The sequence below is a fragment of the Typha latifolia genome, chromosome 3 (genome assembly GCF_019914945.1).
Source record: "Typha latifolia isolate L0001 chromosome 3, TyphaL0001v2, whole genome shotgun sequence".
NCBI classification, from domain to species: domain Eukaryota; kingdom Viridiplantae; phylum Streptophyta; class Magnoliopsida; order Poales; family Typhaceae; genus Typha; species Typha latifolia.
The window spans coordinates 2967087-2984305 of NC_133088.1; the positions used below are offsets into that span (position 1 = coordinate 2967087).

Sequence of the window (17219 nt, forward strand, 5' to 3'; positions counted from 1 at the left end):
TGCTTGCATTTTATGAGTTTTAGCTCCTTCAACTGCTATTACCCTTCAAATGGTGCTAACTTTTCCAGATTGGTTTCTGAACTCTAGGCTTTTATTAATCCATCTAATCGTGACAGTAAGGCTGCAAAGATTCATCTGAGAGGATTGGGTCCGTGCGTGCGAGTAAATTGGTGTACATAATAGACATGATCGAACATACAGGTCTTTGAAGCTGGGATGATCCAAACAGACTTCTGGGATGCTATTGTTTGGCGTGAAATTTGAAATATTTCCTTGCACCCAAAATCGTTGAGGAATAATATGTGATATCTCAAAAAGGGGGGAAAAAAGAGAAACAGATAAGAAGCACACACAAAAGAAACACAAAAAACAAAAACAAAAACAAAAACAAAACAAAAAAACCTTTCAAAATAGTGGTTCATAATAAGGAGTAAAATCGATATCCTGTGAATGCTCACTTATTTGAAAAACAAGTTTTGGGCAGAAATTTATTTTTCGTAAAAGAAAATCTTTCCATTTTGGTATACCGAGCCGATCAGATATGAATAAAGATTGAATTGATACTTTTTTAATTTTGTTAGAATCAGATCAGATTTTAAGTAGAAAGATAATTTTGATATCTATACCTGCTCTAATTATTAAGAATTATGTTGGACTCAGATCAGATTAAATTTAATCGGATGATAAACTGAATTTGGAATCCTCACAGATAACAGTATACTATAAAATAAACAGTCAACTTATAGAACAAATCATCATAGTTTAATAACTAAAAACTTCTAAAATTAGTGGACAATATTTGCCATATCACCAAAACGATGCAAAGTTGACAATTTGACATATATACATATATATGTGTATATATATATATATATAGAGAGAGAGAGAGAGAGAGAGAGAGAGAGAGAGAGAGAGAGAGAGAGAGATCCACAAAAAGCAATCCTTATATTCAATATTAGCAATCGGTCCAAACTTTTTACAACCCTTTTAGAAAGGGGTAGCATCGAATAATTTGCAGAAGATTTATGTATACAAATGAGTTCTGATATGCTAGACCCTACTGATACAACAGAATATAACCGGTGAATGTAAATACATTGTGCAGTGCTGTAATATGTCCTAAGCCATAGACTCTTGAATCTGAGGAACCTAATGATATAATTATAGCAGCATAGACGACCAGCAAATTTGACTTGGTACAAATGCCTGCCCATATGCTCTAAGCCACATATTCTGAGGATGTTCTGTATATCTCATCAGCATGTGCCACAGGAACGTATATGACATCTTTCAAAGAGCTATGTGTTCGGCCGTAGAAAATATATACGAAAACCCCAATCACCAGCCATCCAGAAACACGTAGCCATGTGCCCGATCTGCAGAATTCAAGACATAGATGTTTATTGAGAAGTTGTTTTTGATGGCCATCTGCTAAACCAACTCTCTGTATTTAAACTAAAGACTTTCAAATGGATAGAGACCTCCCAAAAAATATCAGGAAAGAACCAAAGATATCAGGGTTCTTATCTAACCTGGCAACTCCAATGGTGTGTGGATAAGGAGGGGGTGAGATATTTACGAATGGAGCCAAATGTTCAAAAATCACTCACCAGACCTCTTTCCAACATCTTTTTTTTTAATAGGCATTTTTCAGAGTGTGGCATAAAAGTCAAATTCTTTTCCAACTTAAAAAAGGGTAGTCAATAGACAAATAATATACACCTGACAAACAGGGTTGCAGTAATTTTGAAGAGAAAAAAATTAGGACAAAAGCTAAGAGAAAAGTATGGATGTGACTTACCCAAGATTTATCAACAAATATGTGTTTATGAGGATACACAAAATTGGTAGCAAAGGAACAAACGGGCATATAAATCCTGCAAAGAGACACATGTTATATTCGGCAGCAGTATGTACAGTACAACGCAGCACCTTTTATCATTAAGGTAAATAAGGATGATACCTCCGGCATGTCCAAAACTATGCCTGCCATCATCTTGGTCAATCCAGGAGAGAACACCAAGACCAAATAGAATAAGCAAACCACCAACAAAGCAGGCAGAGTAGCGGATCAAGCTGGTATAAAAACATTAAAAAAAATCAGGCGGTTCGTCAGTATAAACTATAATGCTGATTCACAAACTACATGCTAGTAGCATGCCTTGTAGGAATATGACTTGAGGTTATTAAAAGAATAGATATTTAAAACATAATATGTCCTTATAGTAATGCATCAATCATAATCCTCAAGAATTTCCGCACCATCCACATATATCACATGGCTCTGATGTACCAACTGTTGCAGTGAATAAGTTAAACCCTGGTTCACTAATTGGGCTGGACTCTCTCTCCTCTCAAATAATTGAAATAGATCGCACCTTTTCTCTTTCCAATCGCCAAAACAGGTTATGCAACACACTCCCAATCTAACTAGATTTTACAGAAGTGAGCATGTTCTGCAACTAATCCATTCCTAGCTGATCTGGGCCATACCTACTTGATCATTTTTCATTTCTAACAAAAGCATACATCTTAACAATTAAACACTAAAAAAAAGTGTGTTTGGTCTTAACAGCTCATTCTCTTTGCCTAATATTCTATGACATCTTTTTTTTCCATGCAAGATACTGTAACACTATCTCTTTACCTAGATCGATGGTATAGGGATCAATCTCTACTCTATCATTATTAAGTAAACTATATCAAGCAGTTCACAGCAAGACTTACACAGGCAAAAATGTGGCTGAAGCTGAAGAAGTAAGGATCACAACTCCTATGCAGACAGCTGCTATGCTCAAAGCAGCTCTCTTTCGCCGTGTTTGTTCATCCATCCTTTCTGCAATATTAAGTACATTGGAAATTACTGAAAAGGAGTGACAGAGAAGAAGGTGAGCTATATAAGATTTTCTTGCAGCAGCTAAGAGAAAATTTAGTTATTAGTAAAGATTGGACATACTAAACTGTAAAAACAATAATTACAGTAATTCCCTTGTGAGTACCTTGGTTTAATTCCTTCTCTATGAGGGGATATTCAACTAACACTTCTGCATCCTTTGATCGAGATGTGCCACCTTGAAGTTGTTGTCTATGATGCTCAGTTCCAGCAAGATCTTTCACCTTTTCCTCATTGTTTTCTTGAGTACTATAACGAAATGATACAGAGTCGATCGATTCTTGGAGTGACGATGGCAGAGGTATCTCATTTGGGGGAACGTATCTGAGTATCAAGATTGAAATTGCAACTATGGTAAATGCAAGAAGTGTGCCAACACTGACCTGCATGGACAAATGTGCTACTTCAGCTTATGATCAGTCTATTTTCAAGTTTCTTGCTTACCGTAGCTCATTGCTGATATCATGCGATAATCATTGTAATTTGTAAAGGTTCAAGACTGATCCAATAAGGGAAACATTATTTAGACATTCTAACTGATAGTCTTCTAGCTACTTACCATCCCTGCTAACTGTGAAACGTCCATGAAGAAAGCCAGGGTTGCGGCACAGATGCCAGTCAAAATTGTGCTCTTAACAGGAACTTGAGTTCGTTTGTTGACCTCAGAGAAGAAAGGTGGCAAGAGTCCATCTCTAGCCATTGCCATCAAAATTCTAGGCTGAAGAGAGAGAAAACATTTCAGCAGGAAACGTTGGCAAGTCTAAAATCTAAATCCACTTTAAGCTAACTTTGAGTCGGTTTATAAGAACTGCTTCAGATTGAAGAAGCCAACATGAATACTGTAACTTTAGAATTGTACAAATATTAGAAGTTTGTATTCAACATATATTAAGTATTAATTACCTAGAATCGATTCCAATAAGGTACATACTCAGAGTGAAGTTGGGATCACTGAAACTCAATTTAGTAATGGTACAACTACTCTATGTTGACTTGTGAGAACATAAAATATAAAAACCACCATCTCTAACAACTTAAGCTTTTAAATGATTAGTGAGTTAACATGGTCAAAGAAAGAAATCCTGAATTGAATCCCGCTAGGCCAATCTTATCAATTAAAAAAGGAGACTCCACTCATTTAAGTCAACCCCATTTTTTAGGCCTCTCAAAATCAAACCTTAAAGTGGGAGGGAGCGGGAGCATTAGAATATAAAATATAGAATATTATCATCTAAAGTAATTAATGAGTTAACATATGTCATACTGAGTTAATAAAACGAGAGTCCCTACTAGTGAAGGAAAAAGATGTTGCTAAATATATAAAGCTTATTTTGTAGGATAAAAAGAAATATAATAGTCTAATTCAAGTGAAAAATGAAAAGATACATTAACAAGCATTGGTACAGGAAGTACAGCATTCAGCCCCGACTTGCATGGGCTGTTACTATAGAAATTATAGGTAACACAAATTACCTAAATATACATGCTTCTGAAGAAACATTCTCGAAACTATTAATCATGCCCAAACAGAAGCACAACTACAATGCAATTTTAAATCCACATGCAGTGAAGAATGAGGGGTTACAAATGAAAGCTTTACTCCCTCAAGGATGTTTCACTTGTCTTCTTTCCGAGTAAATTTGAGATAATAACAAGATATAATCAGAACCTTGAAAAAACCAGATGAGATTGGTTAAGCAATTTATCATATACCTGTGGAAGAAGTGAGCCCATCAAAGTTGAGCAAAGAGCAAGAACAGCGCCAGTTGTGACAATGTACCTATAGTTTAATAACAAAAAGGTCAAATAAGGACAATAATGTACCAAGACTGCTGCAGCAAGAAAAACATAGAAAAGGGAGCACTCACATTGCCCACTGCATCCCATGTTTCCCAAAAGCAGATGAAATAGGAGTGTCTGGGTCCATTGCAAAATAGGGTACTAGGCCAACGATAACAACAGAAACCATCATGTATAAAAAGCAACATATAGATAGTGCTATTCCTATACCCCATGGTAAGTCCCGTTGTGGATTTTTCACCTGCAAGAGTATTACAAGCCAAAGTAACAGTAATGAAACCCAATACCTTAAGCATGTTAAACTCCAAAAGTAATTATTAAATAGTGCAAATTATAGTTCTCGACACCTATGATGTAAGTCCTAAGTTGTGGCTATGCATTTAAGAGTTGTATTAGTATACCTCCTCAGCAGTACTAGCAACCGAATCAAAACCTATGTATGCGAAGAAAACAGTTGCCGATCCAGCTAGCACTCCATTCACTCCATATGGGAAGTATCTGAAAAGTGAATATCAAATGAGCCAACTACCAGATTGAAATTACCACCGAACATTCTTTTAAGTTATCATTACCCGCTAGCAACAGAATAGCCAATCCATCCAGTCTGAAAGCCTAAATATCCACCAGCGATGATGACAAATAACATAACACATGCATTTAGAGTTGTGACGATAGCTTGTACAAAAGAGCTCTGCATAAATTATCATCTATAATTAATGCCTATTGTTAACCCAGACCATGAAAATCTAAGACGCATACTTAAATGATAGCAAAAAAAAAACCTCTTTGATTCCCACGCAAAGAAGCCCGGTAACAACTAAAACGAGAAATGCAGCACATGGATCAACAACAACATCAAGCCATGGAATATGCGCACGAGCTAGAAAAGAAGGCAGACTATCCGGTCCTCCAAAAAACAGGGCCTGCAAAAAGAACCAATAGATCATTAGTTAATAGAACACAGTTACTCTCCTACTCTAGAACCTAAGACATAACTGGTGCAACAATTCACAGACTGGGCATACCACAGAAGGCTTTGACATACTGGAAGATACATTCACCAACAGACAAATTAAAATACTCAACTGTGAGAATCTTATAATGATCAACAGACCTAGGCCATATATATTTCCATCATTCTGGACTAGTTGCATGAAACAAAAATGGTAAAAGATTGATATACATAATTCAAGGGCTGTAGAAAATCTCCCATATAAAGATGCTAAAGATATGAATCTCAACAGAAAACCAGATGACTACTATTTTACAACAATTATTTGGAGAATGTGAGCTCTCTTTTTAACTCATATGATGGATCACCAGAGTATATTAACAATATCAGTAAGTCAACAAGAGGCACAAAAGAAAAAAAGAAAAAAAGAAGAAGATGAAAATCTACCTACCAAGTTGGGGGAAATGCCACGTGCAACAGCGGACCCACCAATTGTATACTCCAGTATTAGGGCCCATCCAATCACCCAAGCAACCCTAGGAAAATGAAATGCAACAATAAGACAATCACAATTAACCTGTATCTGTTAACAGGATCTTAAGACTACTAAGATGCTGTCCTTTACTTACTAGCTCAACAACATAATACTTTACAATAGAAACAAATTCTTTTGTTAGATCTGGTAGAAATGAGAATGAATTTAAATCTTTACAACTAAAAATGAAATTGAATGGTTGTAATTTAATGGGCAAATCACCCTTCTCCAACACAGATGTATGAGTAATGGTAGGCACTTCCAGCAGAAGGGCAACGACTTGCAAGCTCAGCATAGCAAAAGGCAGAAAGAGCAGCTGCTATGCCAGCTATCAGAAAGGAAATGGTTAGAGCTGGCCCTGCATGCTCTCGAGCAACAGTTCCTACAAGAACATATACTCCTGCACCTATGGTCGAACCGACACCTGAAGAGGGGGAGATAGAAGTACAACTCAGAAAATATTTAAACAAAAGTTTCCATTAGGAATTCAGGGAACCCAGTGATTTATTTGGCAGTAGTAGTAAACAGGCATAGAAAAGTTTGCTAAGTTAGCAATAATAAAAACACAAAGCAAAATTTATAGAAAACAGAAGAACAGAAAAACAAAATTGATGGAAGCAACAGAATCATTCAAACTATTGCAACTTCAGTAGTCAAATGGAGGCAGACTGCTGTTGGTTTTATCGGAAAAAGAGTACCGGAATACAGACAACATCCCTCGCAGCCAGGACAGTAATTACCATTGATGGTTTTCTTGATCTTTGAAGTTGCTATCATGTCAATTTCCAATGAAAAATAAATCATAGCCACACAACCATACAGCAGTAACCTATTAGGAGAATATGAAGGCAACCTGAAATTTCTCCTTGACATAACACACACACGTTCAACCTAACATACAGTAAGATTGCCACATGACATTACCAGATATGAAAAAGACCAAGACAGCATATGGTGATCATGCAGTGTATTAGTTCATTCATACTCCCCTTCCATGGTACTTTCCTTAATTATCTGCACCACCAGGGTGCAAATTTGCAAGCTTTACGATCACATATACTCCTGTCAGCCATTTTACAAACAACGTTCTTAGTTCTTAAACAACTTTGAGAGGCCTTCACATATCTTCATTTTATTGGAATTTTTCTATGACTCCTAATCTTCCTATGAGGTTCGTGGTTTCACATCTGAGCTCAAAGCCTTCAATAAGCTCATAAATTACCTCAAGAAATGCAAGTGATCCGAAAGCTGGCCCACTCTGAATAAATATCAGCACACATACATCATCAAGGAGATCAGTAACATAGAAAGGACTAAAAAGTGGATTACCCCAAGCAATTGCTTCATTTGCAAATTGAAAAAATGTATAATTTCTAACCCTTATTACCGTTCTCCAATCCATGACATAAATACCGTCTTAATTAGCAATATAAAGGAGATTCCAAGATCAGGAAAGTATCATATATGTCAAGCGGACTGACTTGAGTAAAATTCCACCGCTGAGATGCCAAAAATACATAACAACTTCCCTCGACTGATCTAAAACATTAAAAGAAAAGAAATAAAAAACACCGGAAAGAGGAAATGAAGGAATAAGTTATACCGATAGCGATTAGCTGCAAAATAGACAATTGCTTGGCGAGCCTGTGGTGGCCTCCCTCCGCGCTGACCCTATCGGAATCCACCTGCTTCCTCCTGACCAAACTCCGGATACCCCAACCCTTCTCCTTGCTGTTACTCCCCTCCTCGAAACCCATTCCACGGGAATAACCACACGGATAATTAGATGCCAAACGTGGAGGATTGCCCGATAAGAAGAGAGTTTATGAGGGATTTGGGAGGATATCTGGATTTAAGTAGAAGAAAAGAGGGAAGGAAAGGGAGGAGATCGATGGGTCTCTCTCTCTCTCTCTCTCTCTCTCTCTCTCTCTCTCTCTCTCTCTCTCTCTCTCTCTCCTTCTTTCTTCTTCCGTGTAGGGAAGGAATACTCTCCTCTGGGACGACGACCCAAAACGTGGGCAGAGGTTTAAAAGTACAAGAGGGAAATTTGGATTTAACCCCAGAACTATTGACTATTTTCACACACACACACACAGATAAATATATTCGTAACATATCAATTCTATTTTTTTTTTATATTTACCAATAAATATAGAATAACTTTCTACCAGTTAGTATCTATGCGCAGAAAGTTTGAAACATATATGACGATGTTCTCTTCTAAAGAATGATATAGGAAAGAATTTCTTATTAGCAACAACTTTTCTTTTCTTTTTTTCTTTTTTTTAAATAAGGAAGCTCAAGCCAGCTTATATTAAAATAAATCGACTCTCTTGAGGAGATTACACAGATCCAAGAGGAGCTCCTCAATAGATTCTTGCTCATACACCTCTGACAATAATTTACCTTATTTAGCAGTCGAGTCTGTTACCCAATTGTCTTCCCAGTAGATATGTCGGATCCTAACCTCTACAAAACCGGTCGAAAACCTAAGGCCATAGTGCCCCGGACTCTCTATGGACACTCAATCTTCTTAGCATAGATTCGAGCAAGTATGGTTGAGTTCGTCTCCACTTATAGCTTGGCACACCCCTTGGCCAAAGCCATTCTCAAGCCCATACTTGAGCCTACATTTTGGTTTGTAGCATTGAGTTGCCTTGGGTCGGGCCCTGGGTTATGCCAGTTACTCTACCATCCGCATCCCTTAGAACAACTCCAAACCCACCTTGTAGCTGTCACTTGACCATGCCTTATTGAGTTGAGCTTTACTTATCCCGGTGCTGACAACCTCCTTGGGGGCCCTATCATACTCCTCTGGATCTCCTGTCATGCCATAGTGCGTAGTGGAAGGGAGTCACCGCCAAAAATCACTCGGTTACGTTGTTTCCAGATTTCCCGTAACGTCACTACAATCACCCCCTTGACCTGAAGATCATTGTGGTTAGCCTGCGTCCATGGTTTTGTCAAATCAGTTCATATCCACATTTGACGTTATGGCAGAGACGCCACTTAGTTAGTTACTCATTAACATACGCCCACACCTCCTTGCTAAACCGATAGTTGAATAGATGGTGGGAGCAAAATTGACTTTAGATGGATAAAAAAAGTTTTGATAATATCCAAATTGGTGGGGAGGTTTTGAATATGCTCAATTGTATGAGATTCGATAAGGGATTGGTTTTTCTTACTACAAAATATTTGAGTAGTGTTTTCACAATCAAACCACATTTCAAGATTGAACTAAAAGATGTGATTTGGATGGTAAAATCTAAACAAATAGATCATTTTGAAGGGTGCTAAACGCAAATATCTCGTGAATATAATACTTATTATACAGAGAGAATATATGATTGCTGCTGCCCGATCTGCCCGGGATGTAGTGGAATCTCTTATTTGCTTGTTAGCCTTCAGATGCATCTTGTTATAATAAAGTAGAAAGGAAGTAAAACTTTTTTTTTTTTTTTTTTTTTTTGGTAGAAGGTCACTTTCTTTGATTTACTTTTTTATAAATATTAGCAATATAAAAAGTTATTGAAAGTAACTACTTCACTGGAAGAAAATATTCTCTTTTTTTACTAATTTTTTAAAATAACATCCTATATTTTATCTGTTTCATTATTCACACTCCGTCTTAAAAAAATTTATAACTCAACCCTCATTTTTTTCTATAATTTTTTATTTTAACTAACTAATGTTAATTAATTACTAAAATACTTCTACTGCTCTTGCTCTCTCCCGTTCTCTCTAACCCTCTACCATCGCCTTTCATCTTCCCTCAATCACCTCCTGCTGCCATCACCGTCGCCACCATCTTCCCTCGTCTTGCCTTCCTCCTCCTCTTTTTCTTCTTCTTATTCCTCCTCTTCTACCTATCCTTGCTCCGACCAGAGGTTCTTAAGAGAAGATGGAGCAAGCCGAGCATCTTGACCATCTCTGATTTGTGGATCAACACCTCCAATTTGGGCACGATGAGAAGGCGAGGATGATAGGGAAGATAAGAGAGAAGGAGAAGATGACGGAGAGAACATTAATTTATGTATTTTATTAATTTAATCAATATATTATAATAAAATATTCATCTCCTAATACCATTCAAATTTAACCCGAGATGTAAAATAAAAATTATAGAAAGAAAAATGAACGAGTTGGATTATAAAAATATATAATATAATTTATAAAAATCTTTGTTTAAAAACAAATTAAAAAGTGGTAGAAAATTCTCTTTTGACCACAAGATGGTGTCCAATTTTGGCAAGAAACCCAAGCATTATGTATCATTTGTAGGCTAATCATATTATAATCAACACAACAAGCTAATCACATCTAATAATTATTTCACACTCTAATTGCTTTCATAGTATCTCAAGTTTGATCCTTTTTCAAATAAAGTAGTCCACGCTTTGATGTGAAGAATGTTATCATACTCTACTAAATGTTTCACGTGACAATCATAGTGCACTTTTTGTGGATAGAAATCGGATCAAGTTACAGGCACAAAAAAGGCCAAAAATAAGATGGATTCAGTGGGCGGCAAAGTTGAGTACTTTATGCAACTCTCATCTTATTATATCATTTATGGTTTTTTTTTCCTTTATTTAATTCAGAAAAAAGTCTGCTGGCTTACGTTGCTTCGAAGTAGATTGCTCAAATTGTTTGGATGTCAATACCTCTTCTAGATCTTTGCATCGAAATTTGTGCTCTATTATTGGAGTAGGGCTTTTTTAATATATCCTAGGCCTATAATCTAATCATAACTATTATCTCTTTTTGATATATATATATATATATATATATATATATATATATATATATATATATATATATATATATATAAATATAAATAATAAATATAAAGATAGTGCTGAGTATAATTTTTGTAGTAAATTTGTATATAACAACCTTGCTTTATAATATAATTGTGATTTACACTTTATATTTTTACTATTTATAAATTTAAATTAATAGTGAGAATATTTCGTTAAGTAAAGATATTTTATTTTAAGATATCTAAAATACTCTTATTTTTAAAATAACTAAAATACTTTTAGTATGACTTGATTGAGTGTATTTTCATAATTTTTTTAGTATATTAATTTAATCTAGAAATTTAGTTAAATTTAATTATCTGATCTAATGACAGGATATTTTCTATACATATTTACTAAATTATAAAGTTTAATTTATAAATAGTAAAAATATAGGATATAAACTACAATTACATTAAAAACCTGGGCGTTATATACAAATTTCACTATTTTTTTTTTCTCAATCACTATCTCATTAAATGCAGAGGATAAGAAATGGGCAGCTATCACAATATAGATAGCTATCAGACTCTCTCTCTCTCTCTCTCTCTCTCTATATGTATATATGTATATTATAATTTGATTGTGTTCATATCCAGTGGAGCAGATCTCTATATTATTTTATTTTTTTATTTCCAGTGTAGATGAACTTCAGAGCAGGACAAATTCGTTTGTCTACTGAATTAAATTAATTAGACTCAAACAAACATTATATTTATAACAAACTAATATTGAAAAAAAGGACACCCTGGGCACGAGTTTTTCATTGGTACAAGCGGCGGCAAGTCTTGGAGTCGCTAATTGAGATTTATTTTATCTAATTAATTATTTCTTAAATTTTATTTACTAAAATAAACCACCCTACCAACTTTAATAAATTTCAGCATTTTATATACGGCAACAAAACATAAATTAAGACATCGAGTTAGCTAAAAAATGAAGCTATTTATATAAATAAGGTCGAGGTATTATTTTGTTAACTTATATGCAAATGAATGGTATTTTCATGCAAAAGTAAAACATTTTTTTTAAAATATATTTTACTAACAATTAGGGTAAAATAGGTATTTTGGTTTTCTGATTTTAAATACACTACAGGTGTAATACGGAAAATTACTTTTTATTTCTTAGATTTTTGCTCATGTAGTTTCTCATTTAGAGAGCTATAAGTTCCTCTAAGTTCTTAATTTCTTAATTTCTTAATTTCTAAGTAATAAATACGGAAAATGGCTTCCTCTAAGTTCTTAATTTCTTGATAGAAAAGGGTTTACCTTGTTAAACATCCAAAACTCGCACAAAATAAGCTTCAAAAAAAACTTAGCAAATATTGTGTTAAATAAATATTGATTAGTTAGTATAATCTCATGGCCAGATTTCTATAAGTCAGGGTTAGAGCTTTGGCTTGAAATTTAAATTGAGCCTCAAAATAAATTCAGACTCGGCTCAGCCTGAGCCACGAGTCTAAGCTTCAGCTAAGCCGAGCTCGAAGTCGAGCCTAAACCGCTTGTTTATTTAGACACCCCTAAATATGGGCATATAGGTTAGAGGTTAGGACATTCTTTTACCTATCATTTGTACACATATCATAGCGGTGATTCGCTACCTAATAATTTAGAATCTCTTAATATTTAAACTAATAAAATTATCTAATACTATTACAATTTTTTTGTCTGAGATAATTATAAAAATTAAAAATAATGTAAACAGTGCCGTACTTCCCATTTTAAACGTACGCCAGTACTTTGGTCAGAAACTGGCATTATTATCATACCAAGTTATTAGGTTACGTACTAATCACAAGGCTTAGCTTCCATTAAAGTTGACAACAAGAGATACAACTAAAACTCCAACGTTACAATTTATGAGAAGATATAATAATAAAGTTTTGGCAGGAGAAGAATTTAATGACTTTTTTCCCCCATCTTTATTCCTTATTCCTTGGCCTTATCCCATTTCTATCTCTATTTCTTCTATCTCCATCTCTTGTCTCTGATCTCTATCAGGTTATTTTATTGTCATGCATGTGCTTGCTTCTCAATGCACCACATAATGGTGGGGCTTGGCATGTCCAGATAACTAGCTTCGGTCTGTTTCAAAAGCTTTAATTATATAGTTATGTTTTAACTCGGCTATCTGCATCTAAAAAGAAAAATACTCTTAAATTTGTAACAATAAGATAGGGCATTTGGAAACTAAATACTTCTATTTTATTTTTCTAACTAAGAAGTACGCATACTAAATACTAAGAAATACTTCCACCATGTTTGATTCTTAGAAATATTGCTTTTTGGTGATATATTGCCCACCTTAGCTTTAGCTATGTAAAACCTCTCAAATACTTATTTTATTTAGCTATCCATTTGATTGTTTCATTATCCACCAGCAATGTTTAAACAAGCTTAATTGAAGGCATGGATAAATGTAGGGATAATTACACATGGACTCATGCCCATTCCACATACCCCTCATTTATTTATTTTTATGACATATTAACTCCTCCATTTCTGTTAGTTATCTGTGAGAATTTTTTTTATTTTAAAAAAATAATATTACCATAAATTTATATAAAATGAGAGATACAGTTCACAAAGTCTTCGTTATTTAATTATCCCTTAAATCTAACCTTATTGGGCTAAGCCCATCCTATAGACCCAGCCCACCAATCCCAGATTCATTTGCAAACTAGGGTTTTCCTCAGTGTTTGCGATATATATAAGAAAACAACAGCAGCAGCAACAAACAGGATTCAAGCTGGAGAAAAATAAAAATCCCCCTTATTCCTTATTGCTCATTAAAAAGAATTAGACGACATTCCGAAGTGAGACTATCTTCTATACAACAACAAGAGCTCGTTATGTTTTACATTCAGACTGGGCCTAATGGCTAATGCCTATTTCCAAATCAAAAGAAAAAGAAATGAGCTTGTTACTTGACCTCAGACAGGTTCTTGGTCTCAAAAGCTGGGCCTACACGCTCTAGCTCTTCCCACCGCTACTGCGTTCATCTTCAGACCTAGCAAATGCCGTGAAAATTTCCAACTGCAGCGAGGGGAAATTTTCTTTGAGATATCCAAATCCCTCGGACTGCATTACAGCTGCAGAGACATGAGGGAATCTGGAAGGTCATGCAGTTTTAACTTTAACAAACTGAGGGGAACGTGGTCAGGCATCAGACAAGGATATTTGCACAGATAGACGTATAATTCCAAAATCAAAATGAGCCCACTGTTCCCCAACTAGAAACAAGCAAAAGACTGGTGGTGGTAATGAAAATTGAAGCCCTCGGCTGTTAACATTGCGAAGCACTTACGCCGAAACCAGGAGTGTATCTATCTGAAACTGACCAGCTATTCCCAGCATTGTATATTTGTATGTCACCAAAGTATATCTGAAACTGACTAACATCTACTTTCTTATTAACCTGATAATTACTAATAAACAGAATCCAATCAACTAGACCAAGAATATGTGCACCGGCTGTAATAAGTGGTCGACAGAGATTCGCAATCTCCAATTTCACAGCTCAAAGTGAAGATATAGTGTGATTGCCTCCTGCCAAGCTTATTGATATCTCTATCTGTTACAATAGAGTACAATAGATAGAAGCTAAAGCATGTACCTTCAAGGTTGTCAGCAGAAAATTGTAGGCAAACTGCTTTAAGCTCAGTAGCATGGTGCTGATCGGCAAATGCAAGAATAGCAGAAACCGAGTCTACCGATATATACTTGCACAGGTAGGATTCACACAGCTGCCGAAGCCTTCCCACTTCATACTTATCTGCTGCAGCAAACAACTTTGCTGCCAAAGTATCAGATACAGAAGAAACAGAACTCGATGCAGCCAAGACATCATCACCAACAAGAGTATCTTTGTAGATATAGTGTAGCATTGCCTGCAAAAAAGAAAAAGACAAAAGAAAAGATAAAAAGGAGTGCATGATGCAGCGATAAGAATCAAACACCAGATACACCAAAGGAAAAAAAAAAAGAAAGGCAATGACATCCTCACCTTAAAGACCTCTGGTTCCATATCAGTAATAGCAATCTCACCATGAGCATCATTCAACTCATCAAAAAATTTAGCTTTAAATACAGGAGATCTAGCAGCCAAAACCAACTTATGGGCATGGAATTTCTCTCCTGCCACATCAAAGACAACATCTGAACTTTCACGATCCTCCAGAAGCATGGTTATATGCGAACCCATATCGGGATCTGGGACCTCTAGCAAGTGTTGTTGGGAAGAGGCCCTCCGTGACACGACGACACTAACAGTGCATTTTATTTTTAAGCAATCATCTCTGAGAAAATCCGAGGTCTCAAGAGCAGCTCTTTCGTAGAGGCATCTATAACCCCTAGAGAATAGAAATACAGAACATGAGAAAGAATAAAGTCCAAATGACGAAGAATAAATTGCCAAAACTGAACAGAGATTTAGCTCATATTTGAAGACCTTTTTCTCTGCGTCTCAAAGAAAATTTCACTGCTCAATCATTGAATAGTCCCTTAGATGGATTGATTCTTGAAAGCTGCATATATTTGCTACCTCTAAAACGTGGTGTTAAAATAGCACAACTATTATTTTCATCAAGATGAACGAAATTACAAGGCTACAATTTTTACCGTAAACCAACCTATATCAATAGGTCCATTCAATAAAGCAAAGTTAATCCAACAGCCAAGAGAAGTTCTCGCCCACAGGGCTCTCATGAAGCAAGGTCCTTTTGCACAAATGCAAGGAGAAACCCTGCTTAAGGTCATATTTATGGTCCAAGATTCAAAACTTTTAACACTATAATCGGACATTGTCACTGAGCAAACTCAGTAAAGTTCAAATCCAAAAAGAAATCTTCAACGCAGCACAAACTGTGCAGGAACTCTATCAAGAGGATGTGAAACGTGCCTAATCTTATACTTCACAATAGATATTTTAGTAACAAGTATCACCGTGAATGGAAGCATCACTTCCATTACACACCAAAGATTATGAAAAGCACGTCTCCAGTTCAAGAAAACCATCATTTTATGCAGAAAGCGTAATTCAGCAACCTAGAGTAGTTCTTTGCGTGCAATTTACAAGGGTTAACAGTATTGAAAGTCGTAATTATGGTAAAGATTTCAACTTTAACACGTAGCTCACTCAACCGAGTCCAAAAGAGACCATCTTGGTATGCACAGCAGTCGATTGTCTACGAATTAGTGGATTGGAGCATCACATTTATCTACCCATTCAAGAAACCCAATAATCGAAATCAGCAAATAAAGAGAAATTTAATCTTGCATTTACCACATGCTCTTCCCGCACATGAGCGTAAGGGGCTGGTTGCGGACCAAATGCCTCCCTTTGCCGCTCTGGTCGACGAGGACGAGCTCGAAGATCGCCCGGGCTTCGGTGCCCTCGCCGCTCAACCCGACGCAGACGGAGATGCAAAGGGCGTTGTCCTCGGGGAGTATGCCGTCCGGGAAGAAGTAGATCGCCCACTGGTACCCGCCCACGGAGAAGGCGTCGCTCGCGATGCTCTTCCCCACGCCCATCCCCTTCGTCAAGGAGTAGCCCTGGATCACGAACGTGTGGGAGCCTTTCACGGTCTCCGTCACGGTGCAGGAGCTCGTCGGGGAAGCCGAGAGGTCCCTCGCCGGCGTCGGAGGAGGAGGGGGAAGATGGCCTGGGATCATATCGTCAAGGCGTGGCGCGAAGGGATCGTAGAGAGATTTGAAACGTGGGGGCAATTCGGGAACTTTCTTTCTTGGAAATGGAGACAAAAATCGAAGGAATTCTTGGGGATTTGGATTTACTTGGACGAGTTCTTACATATAAATTCTTGTGCGTATATATAAATTATACATGATGTATTATTAACAAAAAAAAATGCACGTAGTGTTTAAACAAACGTATTCGAGACCAAGAACATTTCTTTTGCCAAAAAAAATTCCGAGAAGGGGCCTATTTCTATATTGGTTGGATTCATTAAACGAATGTAAACATATAGACCATTAACATTAATATTATGATTAATTTGCTTTCTTTGATCTAAATTCCTATCTGTCAAATAAGTAGTCTTTGGATAGTATTCATCATAGATAAGCTCCAGTTCTGATTGGCATTGGCATGCTAAGTTTTATAGTATATAATGGAGATAATTCAAGTAAAACCCCATTAACTATTGCTTAGTTCTATATGCATCCCCTTATCTTTTTTTCTTAATATATATTGAACTCTTAAACTATAAAAAAC

The 17219-nt window shown here is 36.1% G+C and overlaps 2 protein-coding genes across 2 annotated transcripts; both read right to left on the minus strand.

The window, feature by feature from the left end:
- Nucleotides 1-926: 926 nt before the first annotated feature.
- On the minus strand, nt 927-8184 carry LOC140784193 (cationic amino acid transporter 2, vacuolar). Its single transcript, XM_073131448.1, has 14 exons — nt 7784-8184; nt 6403-6604; nt 6097-6181; nt 5476-5616; nt 5266-5384; nt 5095-5191; nt 4762-4934; nt 4607-4673; nt 3453-3611; nt 3000-3276; nt 2728-2836; nt 1964-2076; nt 1802-1877; nt 927-1376 (listed from the first exon to the last, which is right to left on the minus strand). The coding sequence occupies exons 1-14, from the start codon at nt 7935-7937 to the stop codon at nt 1220-1222; spliced, it is 1929 nt and encodes a 642-aa protein (XP_072987549.1). The 5' UTR covers nt 7938-8184; the 3' UTR covers nt 927-1219.
- A 5727-nt stretch (nt 8185-13911) lies between these two features.
- Nucleotides 13912-16660, minus strand: LOC140783517 (BTB/POZ and MATH domain-containing protein 4-like). Its single transcript, XM_073130422.1, has 4 exons — nt 16272-16660; nt 14994-15339; nt 14604-14877; nt 13912-14079 (listed from the first exon to the last, which is right to left on the minus strand). Exons 1-4 carry the CDS (start codon nt 16658-16660, stop codon nt 13961-13963), a joined length of 1128 nt encoding a protein of 375 aa, XP_072986523.1. The 3' UTR covers nt 13912-13960.
- Between the last annotated feature and the right edge of the window lie 559 nt (nt 16661-17219).

Coding starts and splice junctions, on each gene's coding strand:
- LOC140784193 (XM_073131448.1), bottom strand. CDS start 7,937: ATGGGTTTCGAGGAGGGGAGTAACAGCAAGGAGAAGGGTTGGGGTATC. Junction 5,385..5,475: donor TTTGCGTGGGAATCAAAGAG/GTTTTTTTTTTG, acceptor TAATTTATGCAG/AGCTCTTTTGTACAAGCTAT. Junction 4,674..4,761: donor CATGGGATGCAGTGGGCAAT/GTGAGTGCTCCC, acceptor ATTAAACTATAG/GTACATTGTCACAACTGGCG.
- LOC140783517 (XM_073130422.1), bottom strand. CDS start 16,660: ATGATCCCAGGCCATCTTCCCCCTCCTCCTCCGACGCCGGCGAGGGAC. Junction 14,878..14,993: donor TGGAACCAGAGGTCTTTAAG/GTGAGGATGTCA, acceptor TCTTTTTTGCAG/GCAATGCTACACTATATCTA. Junction 14,080..14,603: donor TTCTGCTGACAACCTTGAAG/GTACATGCTTTA, acceptor ATGTCTCTGCAG/CTGTAATGCAGTCCGAGGGA.